The sequence below is a fragment of the Corapipo altera genome, unplaced genomic scaffold (assembly GCF_003945725.1).
Source record: "Corapipo altera isolate COAL_440 unplaced genomic scaffold, ASM394572v1 23b, whole genome shotgun sequence".
NCBI lineage: Eukaryota > Metazoa > Chordata > Aves > Passeriformes > Pipridae > Corapipo > Corapipo altera.
In genome coordinates, this window is record NW_020884885.1 from 10,691,366 (window position 1) to 10,708,481 (window position 17,116).

The 17,116-nt window shown below is 46.1% G+C and overlaps 1 protein-coding gene across 3 annotated transcripts in view; it reads right to left on the bottom strand.

The window, feature by feature from the left end:
- The window catches only part of PRDM11 (PR/SET domain 11), a 42,382-nt gene that overhangs the window by 8,090 nt on the left and 17,176 nt on the right, over window positions 1-17,116 (bottom strand). For 2 of the 3 annotated variants that reach the window (XM_027641785.1, XM_027641787.1), the window contains 3 exons: window positions 16,323-16,510; window positions 12,602-13,249; window positions 3,031-11,763 (listed from right to left, as the gene is read on the bottom strand). In XM_027641785.1, the coding sequence (XP_027497586.1) occupies window positions 9,599-11,763; window positions 12,602-13,249; window positions 16,323-16,510 (3,001 nt within the window). In that variant the 3' untranslated portion in view covers window positions 3,031-9,598. Of the gene's footprint in view, window positions 1-3,030; window positions 11,764-12,601; window positions 13,250-14,016; window positions 14,164-16,322; window positions 16,511-17,116 lie in introns of those variants that run through there. The other variant, XM_027641788.1, reaches the window with a different exon arrangement.

Here is a 17,116-nt window from a genome sequence, read left to right on the forward strand (position 1 = left end):
ATTTGGTTTTTTTGCTAAATCAAGTTTCAAGTGCCAGCTGCTGACAACAGCCATCTCCATGGAGCATGTCCAGGATACCAGCAGAGCTGGGGAAGGGCATACCAGGCTTTAACGCTATGACAACCATCACAGAGGAATTTTTTCAATTTTCTTTTCGCTTTTATTGACATGAGAATCAGTGGTCCTAAATAGGAGGGACACCTTTAGCCCTAGATCAGTTGAATTTGTGCAAGTTTCCTTTCCTGACACAAGCTCAGACTGTGCACTTTGCTTTAAGGGATCTTGCTTTTAAGTCCTTGGTTTGAAGTTAGCCGCAAGGAGGCTGATCACTGCCAGTGACAATGAACAAGAGTCTACAGCTCAAAACTGCCTATTGGAAACGAATTACAACCCAGCAATGCATTTCACAAGAGGCTCTGACTCTTTACACATGATTGAGCTGCTGAAAGTGAAGCATTGTCCTGCTTTGTGTGCCGCCAATTGACTAGCAAAGTCAAAACACCAGAGATGAGGTTTCAAGCTCTGACTGCCAGGTGCCCAGCAAACCCAGAGCCCATTAAACTGAAGCTAAGCCCTGACAACCACCAGGATTTTGCTGGGTTTGCTCACTGCTCAAAAATAAGTGATTTTAAATCACTACAGTGAAAGTTGCCAGAAAATAGCAAACTGTAATATGTGGAGTGCTTGATGACTTCGATGAAGTCACCAAAACAACCTTTTCTTTTGGATTACTAATTTGGGGTATTTTCACTTCTCAGCCTAAAACCCACCATTTGCTTCCAGCTCCTGTGGCCTCTCTCCATTGGTAAAATTTGGAGGCATTTGCTCTGAAACCAAAGCTTCTGTGTAGCCCGTTACCTGTGGGGACTGAGGGGTCCACTTCCATGCTTCTCCTGGGCCTAGAGTCCTGTAAGCCCAAACCTCCCACAAAGCCAGAATTTCCATCCAAATTTCCCCTCCTTTGTGAGGACTAGCAAGCTGCACTGGCACCCTGCAACCGGAACAGCCACCAGAGCAATACAGCTGGGCATCAAGTTAAAGCCCAAGACTATGAGCACTCATATGACTGTGGAACCTCAAACAGAGAGCAAAACCCTTTTTATACCATATGTATCTATTGCATAAACACTTGCTAGAGGGGTAAACTGCTTGCCCACTCCATCTAACACTTGTTTATACACTGGTATCCATTCCCAAGACCAACTGGAAAACTTGGATCCCTCACACCTGATTAAATTGAAGAGCCAGTCCTGTTGATGCTTTCATTTCTACATAATGAAGCTCAGCAATACTACTGGTATCAACACCTGCAGTACACAGTGCCACACATAGGATCTATACCGTCAGCTCCACAGATTGCTCCTGTGTTTTCTGCTTCCCTCCCGACACATGGACACATTTACAACTGAGTAATCAACTCTTTGTGCTGGAAGGGGTTTTTTTCTGCCTCTGTTTTTCTCTAGCTATGGTTGCCACGCTGTAGCAGGGGTGGCCTAAACCTTTGCAAGGATGTTCCTGCTTGCACTACCATGCAAACCTGAGCTGCAGTGAAGGAAGGGTGATCCATAATCCCTGTGGTGCCTTTGCCATGGGCTGTATCCCTAGTAGAAGCCAGGCTCAGCCCAAGGAGGCAATGTTTTCAGCCCAGTGTTAATCCATGGACACACATAAGTGTTTCAGAGGTTGTCTCTCTCACTCACATTGACTTAGCAGATGTAAGACCCTCCATGTACAAGATTAGTCTTATTTTATTGAACTGTTTTAAAAGTTACACTTTTAGCTAATCCACTGTGAACCCAGACTCAAGCCAAACTTCACATCAAAGAACAATCCAAAGTTAAGCCAGCCCTTTATTTTAAGATACAAAAAGTCCAGTTTCCCCTGGATTTGGAGCATGTAGAGCTCAGGAAAAGTCTCTCCATCCTTCAAACCAAACCAGGCACACATGCAAGGTTTCGTCAACATGCCTTACAAGCACAGCCCACCACAGCAAAGCCAACAATAATGCCACTGTACCTGACTAGAAAGGGAGCACAGAGCCTCAAGGGCACTCACTCTGCACCCCTACCCAAAAATAGCATGTTCTGACATAGCTGCACTGGTGCTGACCCAGGGTAGCCTTGGGCTGCTGGAAGGTGTCAGCTCCTGTTCTGCCAGCTGCAGCCTTGGCACAGCACCAGCATAACCCAGCCCATGGTGAAATGATGCAGCTCCATCACAGGATATTTTGGACCTGATCACTGAGGTGAGGATGTTGAGGGGCTGCAGTGACACTCAGCATGTGAAGGAGCCAGTCACTCAGGAGGGAGAACTACCAGCACCTCAAGGGGCTGCAACTAACCCTTCTCAATTAATTAGGACTGGATCTGCTCCTTACAATCCTGGGCTGGGGAAGTGAGAGTGCATCAGCTTAGACAACCTTGGTCTGGGAAAATAACATTAACTTTCAAGAACAATTTAAATAATTAGCAAGACAACTTGATAAATTTAATTTTTTTTATTAACAATCATTTTACATTACAAGGATAATATGACAAAAGGAAAGTTCTCGTGTACATACTATGATATATCAACATAGCTCTATTCGTATCCAGTGTCCTAGGTCCTTTCACACAGGTACTATAAAGCATAGTCTGTAAAGTAATAACATTTTAATGTTCTCGAAAAGAGTGATATTAACATATTAATACATATGTAGTAATAGACGTCTAGATATTTTTCTCTCATTTCATATGTGTGTGTGGTAGGTGAGTGGGTGGGTGAGAGATCGCTTGAAACAGTTCAGCAGGGCTGTGCTTGGATGTGGATACAGAGAGGTTTGAGATAAAGCCTCGTTTTCTGGAAGTAGAAATGCATTTTTGCTAACTGTCGGGTGAGTCTATGAGGATGCCATGACTGGCAGAAAACTCTGTAGCCCTCCTGTAGCATTTGGGACATTACAGCATATGAGACATGGTTCCCCCACGTAGCCCAGCGAGCTTATTTGACATGAGGTGCAGTGCATGGGAGCCCCTCGCCGGGCGGCAGCACCACCGGCTGAGCTTACATGAGTGTCAGTGGCATCTGAGGAGGGGGCTGGGAGTGAGAAAACTGTCTCTGAGGTTTGTGAGGAACAGGTGCCGAGGAGATCCCCGCAGTGCTGCACAGCTGAGGGGCTGTGGCAGAGTGGGGAGCTGCCGCCAGGCAGGGGCGGCTGAGGTGGATTACCAGTTGTGTGGAGGAGAGAGGCCTGGGAGAGGGCACTGAGGTGTGTGACAGGGCTTGGGGGGAGCTTGCACAGTGTCTGCTCAGGCAATACCAGTGTAACAAGTCATTCGGACGTCAGAATTACAACTCACCCTCCTCCAGACTGAAGTCAACAAAACAAATGGTAAGGAGTGCAGTGGTTGCCAGGCCTGGCATGGAGCTGCAAAGGCAAACCTCCTCCTTCAACCCTTGTGGGGAAGCGGTTCACTGAGTAACCACCAGCTGCGAGACTGGCCAGAGGCACCTTGCGGGTCCTTTCTGGAGTCAGCCAAAGGCTTCAGAATGCAGAAGGGTCAGTGGCCTACAAGCAGCTGTGTGAAGGGAGGGATGGAGGGATGAGGCAGCTATCCATCCCACAGGCATCGGAAGACACCAGGTTGATCCATTGTTTGGATCGACCCCCATCCCAGCATGGAAACGCTGGTCATGGGAAAATAGGTGACTCTTTGCATGGGAAGGGGAAGAGGGCTGCACCCTTCGGTGCTTCAGCCTGGCAAGGTCCATATGCTGTGTGTTGGAGCCCGAAGGCACACATGCATCACCGACCATGTCTTTCACGCAATCACATCAATCCCTTTCCTCCAGAAAACCTCCCCGGGACCCCAGCCAGGCAGGCTGCTCACCAGCTGAGGAGTAGCTGAGAGACCTGAAGGAGCAGTCAGTCTGACCCAACAGAGCTGAATGTGCCTCCCCAGTGGGGATCAAACACTCCCATCCATATTGCTCCAAATTCATGGTTCCTTCTCATTCGTATTGCTCCAGCTCCATATACCATCCCTGCCATGTCCAACTGTGTGGCAGTAACCTTCCCTCTGCTCAGTAACACCTTTGCTCTCCTACTGCCTTTATCCTGGCATCATGGCTGTATCACTGACCAACGTCCCCAGGTTAACCCGCGCTCTCACTGTGTGCTGTGTGAGCACTGGCCAGTGCAGGGTGTCCCTAGCAGTGTGCCGGCCAACTACTGAGGAACAACAGGCAGAAGAGCAGAAAGCCACATTTCCACAGCACCAGCACCCACTGTTGTTAAATGCATCCATGCAGAGAGACAAAAGTGTATATGAGGGTGGGATATGTATCTGTCCAAGTGTGAACACACAGGACCTCAGCAAGAGGCTTACTTGTGAGAAGACAAGGACGCTCGAGCATTTTTCCCTACCAAGACATTCCTCTATTAAACAAACCTTATTTATCACTTGGGTAACATGCCAGCAAGGAAACCCCTTGCCCCAAATACAGCAAAGCCCCTCTCCATAGAGTGCTGTACACGTAAATGTAGGCCTCAGTGTATGGCTAAAACCATTTCAAAGTCCAAAGTCTTCAGTGTTATATGCCTTGTGCTAGAACACAGGGCCAGCCTTACACAAGGGTGGTTGAGTCTATCTCTATATTATATCTTTATATCTATCGAAAACATAGAAATATATAAATATATAGGATTTTATTTATAGATATATAAGCATGTGATTTTAATCTTTTGTACTGTGTGTATATGTACTGGGATGTGCGTATATACAATATATAGACCATATGCATATGTACTGTATACATACACTAGCTTACATGCACACACATCATACATGTCTCCAAAGGAGACAGGAATTGCATAGGCATTACTGCATTGTATACAATGGCTGGGGGATCAACGTACCATTTCTCTGCTTTTAAGACCTCTTTTGACAGGGCTGAGAGGGGAATCTGCAAAGGCAAAGGCTGTTTCTGCTTATCCGCAAGCTGGCTGTCTAGGCTGTCTTATACACTGGTCAAACAAACAAGCAGCAATCCTCATGAGATAAGAAAGGAGGGCAACTCCAAAGACCCCACGGGCCACCTGGTTGAGTTTGTGCTGTGAGAAAGAGATGGACCAAGCCTTAATCCTGTCTGAATAGTCACATCAGCAAAAGTGTGACCAGCAAGGGGGACACTGCCGCAGTCAGCTCAAGATCCAAGGCAGATGACATACCAGGACCCTGCCCACTGCGTCCCCTCACAACCCACCATAACTCCTGTGTGCTTTTGCTGGTATGGGAACAGCTTTGGTCTCTTGTGAAGATTATCCCTGCTGAGGTCAGTCTCATGGCTGGACGGCCCAGACCCCTGCAGACACTGGCGAGCCCTGCAAAAGGACATGTCTGAATGTGCTTCACGGATTTCTGCTTCACAGCAGGGTAAAAGAGGCAAGGAGCCTGAGCAAAAAGTGGGGAAGGGAAATTGGGAACCAAAAATCCCATGGGTTAGAAATACAAACCCAAGGGTCTGGAGAAGTGTGCATTATTCACAGTCAGATGCCATAGCTAAGATGCAGGGGGAAGAAGAGAATAAAGAGCTCATTTGAGAAAAACTGAACCCTTCTGTCTTTGCAGCGAAACAAGTTCAAGATGCTGTGAGCAACACGTTCAAAACAATTTCCTCTCACTCGCTCAGCACAGCAGGAAAGGCATCGATTAAACCTGATGCATGGTGATCTCCAAGCCAAGGAGGCTCCCTCCTGTGCTCCACTGTGTCCTCCCTATGCCTGCTGCTGCCTCGTGGCCTCACTGACACCAGGACAGGCCTAGGCAAACAGGGCACAGAAATGCACCTGCTCCCAGGAAAGTCTGGGGGGCACTGGTAAGCCAGGGGCATTTTGCATCAGTATTGCTCCCTATCTTGCTCATGCTGGCATATTTCCATCCAAAGAATATCCATCAAAGTAAGAGCTAGAGATCTGAGATAGGCAAGTAACCCTGGAGGGAAAGCTTGCAAAGCACCTGCATTAGCCTAGGATAAAGGCCAGGATTATTTTCTGACGGGGGTATAACAGGGAACTGTGTTGAAGGAGCTGGCCTGGGCTAGGCCAGTTGCTCTGCCAACCTCTTGTCTCTCCCCATCACCAATGCAAGGGGTCTCTGACCTTTCCCATCATGAATATCTGCAACATCCAGTGGCAGGGAATCATGCTTCCTACCGACATTGCTTGCAGGTGTAAGCAAATTATTTGCTAAAGAAACAAGCACTTTCCCTGTGTCAGCTGACTGCCTGGAGAAAAAATCCCACCTGCTGTACATTTCACTCTGCCATTAGGAATAACAACTGCCGATGAAAGGTATCACTGACGAGAGCAGGATTTGCAAGTGAAGCAAAGGAAAGGAGTGACAAATTGGAGGAATCATTTCAGAATAGGGCCTCTGGCAGCTCTTGCCAAGAAGGCAAGGCACCATTTCCTCCCCAGTGGCAAAAGTAAGGAGGTTCAGATCAGGAGTTGTAAACAGGCCCCTCAGGCAGTTCAGCACAAGCCCTGGGGGAGCACTCCTGTCTCCAAAGGTGTCTGGAGTCTGTTCTCAAGTATCCCTTCCTTCCATGTGGGCCAGGCACTTTGATGGGGTTCTGTGCCAAGGAACTTTTGCTGCTGCTAACAGAAAGGCAGGTGATTTTTCGACTCCATCCACAAAGAGCTAACGGAGTTCCTATGGACTCTATGATCTATGCTCACCTTGCCCATCTCCAGGTCGGAAACTAATGGAGCAGCAATCTTTTTTTTTTTTTACCTTTTTGCATCTCCTTATATTTTAAAAAGGGAGGAAACCTGCCGTCTCCTCAACAGGCAACAGTTCCATGAGCTTAGTGGCAGCACCCTGAGCAGAGCCTATTTACCAGGCCCGGAGAGCTACAAGTAACTTGTGTAGAAAGATCCCTACATTATGATCAGGCAAACAACCGTCCAAGTCTGCACAGCTGGCAGAGGGTTTCCAGTTTAATATTTACTCCTCTGGATGAATGAGTCAATTTTATCACATCATTTATAGGGAAAAACAGAAAAAAATGCAAACAAAGCCATTTTTTTGCTTGCTAGGTGTTACATATCGATGTCCCTGTGCTGTGACAGTGTGATGCCCTGACCTAGCTTGTGACATTTCCATGAGGACCACAGGGAAAAGCACTCAGTGCCTACACCCTTGACAGCACTTTGGCAAAAGGTGGGTGGCGCTGGTGCAGGTGCCCCCTCCTGCCTGAGCTACCCTCAGGCTGCACATGCTGTCAGAGGTAAGGCAGAGGGAGTAAGTGCTACAGAGGGTACGCTGCCTGACCAGCCCTCACTGCTGTATTCACAGGGTCTACTCTACTCCACTGGGACTGTCTGACCAAAAGGCCTCATTTTACAGAAAAGGAGGCAGAGTCTGAGCACAAGGATGGGCCACCACTAGTGCTTTGGGTAGGCTCAGTCCCTCCTCAGTCCTACAGGGACAGCGGCAAACGCTTCTAAAACCCTGATCAACACCAGTCTAGCTCTTCCTGTGGGGTGTGAAAGCTGAACCAGTCCGTAGTGGCTTGGCTGTATGCCTCTGCCCAGTGCTGGCTGTGAAGTTCTACTGAAGGCAAAGGGGTTAGCAGGAGGTGAGTGAGACCTAGGTAGAAGTGTGTGTTTTCCCGGGGAAGACAGTGCGTGAACCCTGGCAGTGAAAGTGACTCTGAGAGAGATCGGTTCCAAACATGCTACATCTCCATTGAAAACAAACAAAAACGTTTAAAAAATAAAATAATATTATATATATATATATTTTTATATAAATGAAAAGCTATCATCTAGCAGCAACGGTTCTAGAGATATCTTAGCACCAAGACCAAGGGCAGGGGGGGTAACAGGAGAAAGGAAAGGTTCAGTGTTGCTGATACCACCATCATGTTTCCAAACACCACAGCTTGGCACAAAGCTCATCTCTCTGGGAAGTGAGAACATGTTGGCTTGGACACCTTTTGGACAACAGGTCTCACTCCCATGATGGTCTGGTCAGGTTGGTGCTGTCCATGCCACATCAGCAGGGCAAGGCACTAGCATCTGTGGAGTTTTTGCACCTTTTTTGTTTGTGTGGTTTGTGTTTTTCTTTTTTTTTTTGGTTGGTTGTTGCTTTTTTTATTCTTTTTTTTTTCCTTTTCTAACCTGAAGTGATATTGTGTGGATGCCTGGAGCTTGTTTACTTTAAAAGAATAAAACAAAAAAGAGCCCCAAGCGCACAGAACAATCTCTTTGTGATGGAAGGTGCAAGTCCCCCATTCATATTTCAGCTGGACTCCACATTCCTTCAAGAAAGGAAGAAAGATTTCGCAGGAAGAAGCGGAGCATCCCTTCTTCCTGCTGTCATCAGTCTGCTGTGCTGTGGAACATGTTACCTTGGTCACAAGAGAATACGTGAACCTTTGTAGGACATCATCACATGAATATAATCCAAGATAATCTTGCATTGATAGCTCCTGCCACCAAACTGCAGCAGGTTTTTCTTTCAGTCATTCCAAACAAAACAAAACAAAACAAAACAAAAACCCCACAACAATCTAGGATTATAAAGACATAGTATAAATAATGTAAATTAGAATATAATTTTTTAAGCCTTTGAATCTCCACCCAGAGATGGCTCTCGACTCATTGGCTGTCTAGCTTCCACAGCAGCCCTGGTTTTGAATGAATAGTTGTATATATATATATATATATATATATTTATCTCATACAATATAAAAATATAAATGCAAAAATTTCCCCCTGCCTTCTCTATTTTGCTATTTTATAGTCTGCACATGACATCATGTTATAATATATGTATAATAGACTGGTATTATGGTTATCATAAACAGAGCTGAAAGCCAAGTATTACTCTACAGCCCAAAGGTAGAGAGAACTGAGAAAGGGACATCACAGTTTAGTGGAGGCATTTGTTTCTAAGTCAGAATAAAAACCCAAAATCATGCCCTCAGCTCTTCCCTCCCGCCAGTAATCTCTTGAGCAAAAAAAGCTTCCATTCAACTGAAGAGAACTGGGTGGAGCTGGGAAGCTTAGGGCAACATAAACACACGGGATGCTCTGTCGGAAATCAGAAATGTGATGGTTGCCAACAAAAGGCTCAAATGGCTCAATAACTGGACTGAACAATGGAAGGAGAGGCAGAGATTAAAACTGAGGGGAAAACAAACAAATAAACAAACAACCCCAAAACAAAACCAAACCCAAAACCCAACAAACTGACAACACACATACAAAGGAAACCACCAGGAGGATGAGGCTGACAAAGACCCGTTGTGTAGCTTATAGATTGTTAAGTTTGAACATGTAGAGTATGGCCCCAGCACACGCTTCTGAAGAATGAAATGTTGCCACCTACATTGCAGCTGCCATGGTTGGAGACACCAGTAAATGTCTAAACATTGTCTCAATCTTTAAAATTCTGCTTAGCTTCTATCAGACGCACATCGTCTAACTTTTAAATTTTCAGTGTGGGTTTTTCCTTAATATAGATAATATATATATTTTATATAATATATCAAAGTTTAGAGTATAGATTAAAAAATTATTCAACTGTTTTGTGATCTGAGGCATTCCTTCCTAAATATCAGGGTAAAACTCAGAGCCATGGTCCATGCTCTGCAACATTGGCTTCTGATCAAGAGATGACATCCTGCTCAGCATTTCTGCTGACAGCGCATAACTATTACCGGACTTCTCCTCAAACCAACTATCTAGTGCCCTTTTGCAATCAAAGTTGGCAATGGGTGGCCCGTTAACAGCAATTGTCAACAGATCACTGAGCTGCTCCAGCGTGAGCCGAGAGCGGTTGTTCTTGCGCACTCTCTGCAGGGCAGTGCGCCCCTTCTCACAGCAGGCCGAAGAGGTGGGAAGGACTTTGAGGATCTGAACTATTTTATTTAGGAGGGGAAATCTCTGTTTGTATTTACAAATGTGACTAAGCAAGTCTTTAAAACCATTTTTGGTATAATAATCCACCTTGAGTTCTCGCCACTCCATCAGCAGACTCCCTCGGGTGTCCATCCCCTCTCTGCAAACCTCTCTGGAAAATGATGGGACTGTCTCCAGGTGTTCAAATATTTGTACCATATCCTCCTTCCCATAGCTCATGAGCTCATCAGTGCTTCTGGGCCAAGCTGCAAGGTCAAATACCTGACAGGCCTTCACAAATGTCCGGCTGCGGGAATCAAACCTTTGGGCCAGGATCACCTGGGTCTTTTGACAGATCTTTTCTCTGATTGACTGGAATTTGGCTTCAGCCACCCGTAGGTTTTTCACAGCAATGCCATTAAAGCTTTCACGGAAGTTTTCCTCAAACTCCTGCAAGTACTCCCCAGGTGAGTCTGCTAGCCGGCTGATCTCCTGGATGGCCTCCTCGATTTTATCATCCACCTGCGACACAAGAAGGTACTCCCCTTGGAAGACGTAGGCAAGGCGTGAAAGCACAGCAATCACATCCAGCAGGAAGTAGATGAGTTTAATTGACTGGTAGTCCATCAGGAACTGCAGGAGGGCCAAGGCAATGGCAGAAGCATCTGCCCTTTGGGTCTGGCCACTGACATCTTTGAGATGGGCCACAACCTCAAGGTAATCCTTGATTAGAGCATTGAGCACATTCTGCTCCCCGATGATCCACTTCACTGCTCGAATGTCCCCCAAGAACTCAGTTTCCTCACACAGAGTGGCAGCAGTGACTCTCAACTCGCACATGAGTCGGGGAGAATAACGGTAAAAACTGAGCAGCTGCTTCAAATTATTTTCCAGCTCCTCCAAACACGGTAGTTCCTTCCCACTGATGGCATCCAGAATTTCCAAGTGGGGTCTATGCACCATAAAGGGCAGGCAGAGAAGCCAGGGCAAGGTCTTTCTGATTGTCATGAACAAGTTGGCTCTGAGGCTGGCAGTAATGTTAGCACCATCAACTCCCAAGCCAACAGTTGGCTTCTCATCCTGCAATCGTATTCCCAGGCTGGAAAAAGCCCGGTCTAATGCTTGGAGGTAACTGTCTGTTGTAGAAAAGCCCAGCTCCTGAAGGGACAGGAATTCAGTTGCCGGAGGCCCATCGCTGCTCGTGTACTGCACATAGACCGCAACCGTGTCTGCAAGCAAGTCATCGCTCTGCCCATCCAGAATGATGCTGAGGAAGGGAGACTGCCGGATGCGTTCAACCAGGTCCTCTCGAAGAGCCCGGGCGATATGGTGAATTAAGATTTGGCAGTCTCCTTCATTCATGTACTGATCCACCACCTTGAGTTCACACTTTCTCAGTAGTTCCGCTAGAGGCCGAAAGTCATAGTAGGGCCTGCCCTCTAGGGCCAAGTGGTAGGCTGTATTGAAGAGCAGGGTCATATTTCGGCACATCTCTTCTGTCTTCTCTGGGTGCATCCTGAGCTTGTAAAGCTGCAGGCACTTCTTGTGGAGGTTGCTCTGGCTGTGAAGCTTTATTGTGTGTATCTTGAACTGCTTTGAGCCAATGATGAAGGCTGAAGTCCGAGAGGATTGCACTGTGTACTGTCTACAGACATGGCACCACATTTCATTCAACGTTGGGGAGTACCGCAGAAACCAAAACTTTTTAAGCCACTCTTGCTTGAACCGCCGTATCCTCCGGCCTGTTGCAGAAGACATCTTGGAAGGCTCATCTGTAGCAGCAATCATGTCATTGGAAACTGATTCATCAGCAGAATCCACCTCTTGGTCATCGTCCTCCATGATGGTGGGAACTGAGATGATGCTTTCTGAAGCTGTAACAAAAAAAATAAAAAAAAGGGAAAAAAATATGGTATTTACAAAGTCACTGAGCTAGAGAAGCATCCTATTGGTGACAGTAGAGCACTGCCCAATGAGCTGGACACAACCTCCCCTCTCCTGCCCACAACACATTATGGATAGAATTTGAATCATGGCTTAGAAAGGAAAAGAAGTCAATATTTCTGCATATGAACTTTGTCTCCAACATGCCACAATGAACAGCAAGAAAGGACACTACATCCTGGCCACTTGAACAATACACTGTTTGACCCAAATGTTCCCTTTACTGAAGACTCCTGGCTGCTTGACAGCATGTTCCTGGAGGAAAGGAAATGTATCTTCAGAAAGGGACACATGGTTGTGTTAAGGCAGTGGAAGAAACAGAGGGCTTTCCAACAAGGGACACAGCAGGACATCATTTCATACACAAAGAGAGCACATTTCAGTGTTACCACAGAGTCATTCAGATTTTCTTGGTAGCATGTGAGGTATTGTGGAGGGGCTTCCACTAAAAGAGAATGCATCAAAAATACAGCAAACAAACTGTCTGCAATGGAATGTCTTTTTTATTGACAGTGTATTATCAATTACAATGGCAACAAATAGAGCAAGTTGTCATACAGAGTCTTTCCCAGACAGTGTTTTCCACTGCACCCACAGCGGCAGCTCCTGGCCCACCCAGTCACAAAACCTGACAATGAACCTTCCATGGAACCACAGGTTCACCTGAATACTCAGAGCAAAATGCTTTAGATGGGTACACAGCACACAGGCATCTCACTACTCTCCTTAGGCAGGGTTTGGAGAATGCTCTAACTTGGCAGGGCTTACCTGTGGGGTCTGAGAACTCTTGGAGCTCGGGTACCTGGGGCGGTAACACGGGTGGCTCAGGTAACTTCCCAGATCTCAGCATGTCTAACTCAGCCTGTAGCTCCCGGATTTTCCTCTTCAACCGGATGCAGTTGGGGCAAAAGGATGTGCTGGGAATTTCATGGGAGTTGCCTTGTGCAGAGGCCAGCGACAACTCAGTTGGGCTGTCTGCTTTGAGTGACAGGGGCTCTTCTTCCTCATCTTCAAGGATGCCCACCTCCTTGGCTGAGATGAAAGAGGAACTGTGGGGGACCTTCCATTCCCCTTCGCTCTGGTTTCTGCTGAGGCTCAGGGAGCTGTGCTGCATGGCACCGCCACACTGCTCAAAGATGTCTTCAGCCTGGTATTTAGATGCTTTTCTGATGGCAAGTGGTGTACTTGTTGCTAACTGGTTCTCATCAAACTTGGCAGACTCCAAAGAAGCCTCCAGGACGTCTTTGAAGATGAGGTCAATCTTTTTTTTCTTTGTATGGGGGTGGGATTCTCCCTCATCACAGCTGCGCTTGTAGGGGCTCTTCCCTTGCTTTAAGGTGAAGTGGAGTGGCCCCCTTGCATCCTCTTGATTTTCTATGTTCTTTTCTGACTTTTCACTCTGTAACTTTTTGTCTCCTAGAAAGGAAAATGGGGTGTGGGGATTATCACTGGGAACCGAGCAACATCCCTCAATCTAAAACTCAAACAAAAAAAGAACAAAAAGGCAGACTGGATCTTTGCAGGTCTGCATGTTGGGTTACAAGCCAGGGAACCAACACAACTCAGTGGAAACTGAGGCTTGCAAGAGGAGAAGCCCTGCTAATGGGCATGTCTGCAAAAACAGAGACAGTCCTGGGTAGCCACAGCAGAGTAGAACCCACACACTTTAAAGAGAAGAGAAACTACAGGCAGCTTGTTTAACCTAAAGGTGTAACCAACCTGTGCTGGAAGAGGACTATGAAGTGAATGACTGATAATAGTGGAACCTAATACCCAGAGCCTAAGTACCATTTTGGCTGGCTGGAAGTCCTGTGCCTGTTTTGACTTGGTAAAAGGTATCAAGTGTACAGCAGTGCAGTGAGAGATTTACACCATTTCATGACAACCCCAGCGTCTGTGCACGCCATGGCACAAAGTTTGCAAGCCCCTTTACTCTCATTCAGTTTGGAGGCTGCTCCAGAAATGCAAATGTAAAGGAGTAAAAATAACTTGCACTCTTAAAACCTAAGGTACTCATTGTCAACAGAGCTACAACGGGTGAATGCCCGCCAAGGATGGGACATGTAGCTTGTCCCGGTGGAGTCTGAGAGTATGACCATTCAGTAATAGGAAAAAAAAAATAAAAGCAACCTCATACAAATTATTAATTGCTTAAAATAAAGGGAATAGCCAGATTTCCTTACCTGAAAATTCAAAAGACGATAGGTTTGGCTCAATTTCCATCATTCTTCTATCTTGTAAATAACTTCAAGCATTGAAGGCTTCCCAAACAAGACGCTGCTTTATGCTGATTTTTGATTTTGTTTGCTTTTAAAGTGTATTCATGCTTTCATAAGAGTTATGGAGCAAAAGCTACCATTCCCTCTCTAAGGAGAGCAATGCTAAGAATGCAGAAAAGATGCAAGACTTGAAACAGTTAGAGTAAGGCACTGTAAAAAGGGCTGGTCTGAATGGATGGGATTTTGCACTGAGTTTGGATGCTGGCTGGGAATCCCAGCCACTCTTTTAGTGAATCCATAACAACAGATCTCATTTTCAACACACTGATGAGAATTTCTATGGACAAAGCTTTGAGTCTCTGTCTTAGTATTTTCCCTGTTACAGACTATAACAACTATTGTCAGAGGTAGGGATTTAGAGAACGAATTCTTCTTTCTTGGTGATTTTTTCCCCAACCAGCCGAGTGCTTCAGCCCTATGGAAAAGCTAAAAATCACAAGACAATCCCTCATAATAGTAGTCTCAGCTCTAATGATGAGGCGAATCAGAAACTATCTACAGAAACGAAACCCAGGAACCATGACATTTTTCTGTGAGTTAATAAAGTGTGCCACTTCACTTCATTTGACAGGTTCATCTGCAGGGGATTTGAAATCTTTTAAACAGAAAGTAACTCAACAAATTTTTGTGCTGCTTCCTGACCACCTCCCAGTGCCCTCCCAGTTGAGGCTTTGATGTCTCACAAGTCTAGAAATGGCCCGAGTGATGCCCCATTTTAACAACATCTCTGCGCCCCTCTTGTGAACACAGGCTGAGCTCAGCTTGTAGCAGGATGAGGTCAACAAGACATTTCTGGAATGGTCTCCACAGCCACATGGAGTTCTGCCTGAGGATGTGTAAGGCTACGGCAGGTCCTGACGAGTCCAGAGGCAGATCCTCACTGCACTTGTAGCACAGAGCAGGCTGTGAGTTACCATTTCAGCTCACACAAACCACCACACCATGACAAACCATGACTAAAGGCATGTCTGTATGGTAGGGCAATAGCTCATAGCATTGGTGCCCCTCTACAGCAGCTGGTCCAAGGGCACAGACTGTCTTGTTGTACTTTCAGAAAGTACTAAGCCATTTGGATGACTAATGTGTGCATGTTATTGCAGCAAAATCACTGAAGCTGTACCTAATCACTCAGCGATGTTCATTAATACAAAAAAGCAAATTCATAACGATGTTCATTCAGAAGTGGGAATTGCTCAAGTACAGCCACCAAGATGTAACACTGCAAGTGCATAATAACCCTAAGGCGATAGAGATAACCAACTTTTTCGAACATCTTGTCCACCCCATTACTGAAGAGGAGACACCTTTTACCAAGTCAAGGCAGCAACAGCAGCTGTGTAATAATATACACGGGAATCTTAATTACAAAGTTATATTTAGTGTGGCTGCCCCTCTGAGGACCTGCCATTCTGCATCTAGCCTAGAAAGAAATGCTCCTAATTAACTTCAGGTATCAGCATTGTATAGATGAACAGGTGCATTAAAAATTTCTGCTTTCCTCTAAAGCTTCTTGTATTGCTGACAATATGTTGGCCCAAAGGACTGCTGGGTTTGTTCCAACACTGCTACTCTTTAGATAAGATAACAATTTCTATCCAAGGAAGAAACAGTCTGATAATTACAAAGCCTCCTGTACGTTGTACATACACTCTAAGGTTGTGAGACTAAGGAGTCTCTAGCTGATGTCGCGCTGATCCCAAATTATCTTTCTGAAGAAAGAGGAGATAAATTAAACGAGGAAAATGGACATACAAACACACAAAGGAAATATCTTTCATAGGCCCATGAAACCAACTGGAGTTCTCTCAAATAGGTTGCTCAGAGGAAAAACCTAAAGCTGTCTGTAGGATCAGCAGCTTGGCAATCTTCAGGCCAGAAAGTCTTGTGACAGGGGTGCTCTGTGATCCCTGAGTGTTGCATTAGGCCTTTATAGCACACACATGACATGACACAACACAACACATGACATGACACACCACAGCATAAATCTTTCTTTCATGATCTCCATGACTGGTTATGTTATTCTTCTTGTACACCCATCCATCCATGCCAGGCAGAGCTGGAGGCTCTCACCCAGAGATGCTCTGCTTCTAGAAATACATCTCTCATCACACAGCCTGTGCATCACCTACTTCACCCACCACACTTGGCCCAACAAGTGGGGCAGCCCAAGGGGATCAGGAGAGAGGATGGAAACAGAAGGGACTCACCACTTGTGAAATTTCTGTTGATAGTCTCCTGGGACATACTATGCAACCGCTTCATGTAATCCTCACTGTACCACACCCGCAGCCTCTCCCCAGGGTGGATGTCACGGCAGGCACGGAAGTAAATCCTCTCGCTGTGCTGAAAGGCCATCAGGTTCTGCTCCCTCTCCTCCCGGGAGATGACGACGTACCTGAGGGTAAGGTGACAAGGCAGGTGTGAAGCACAAACTTCTCTCCTGCGCCCCACCTTGTATCAGAATGACAACTATGAAGAAGCCAGAATGACCTTCAGAGAGAGCCATCAACACAGCCAGACTGGAAAGCATGGAATTATAAGCAATGGTGTGCAAATTCCCAGAGATACAGAACAATGAGGATGGATACCTAGGGAGCACAAAGCCAGTGGGTCAATTTCTTGCTGGGGAAGGGATGACAAGAGTGCATATCCAGCCTGAAGGGGTATCTGCCAGTAAGGGTGACACAGACTCTCCTAGGCAGAAGTATCTTTGTCTAGTGACGGAAACAAGGACTTTGTGACTCCCCACCATCACTTCACATCCCAGGGCTTCCTTCCTTGTTCTCAGGAACATCTGGAATATGGCAGGGTTCCTCTGCCTATCTACTTCCCCAAAACACTGCCTTCCATTTTAGTAGATAACAGATTTCCTTGCTTCTCTCCTCTCAGACAAGCAGAACTGAGATTCTAAGGACAGAAACATGGATACCTAATGTGCATGGGGGCATGTGCTGGTAGTCCAAGGATGTTCCAGTACTGGAAGGTTTTGCAGTTGAGAGGT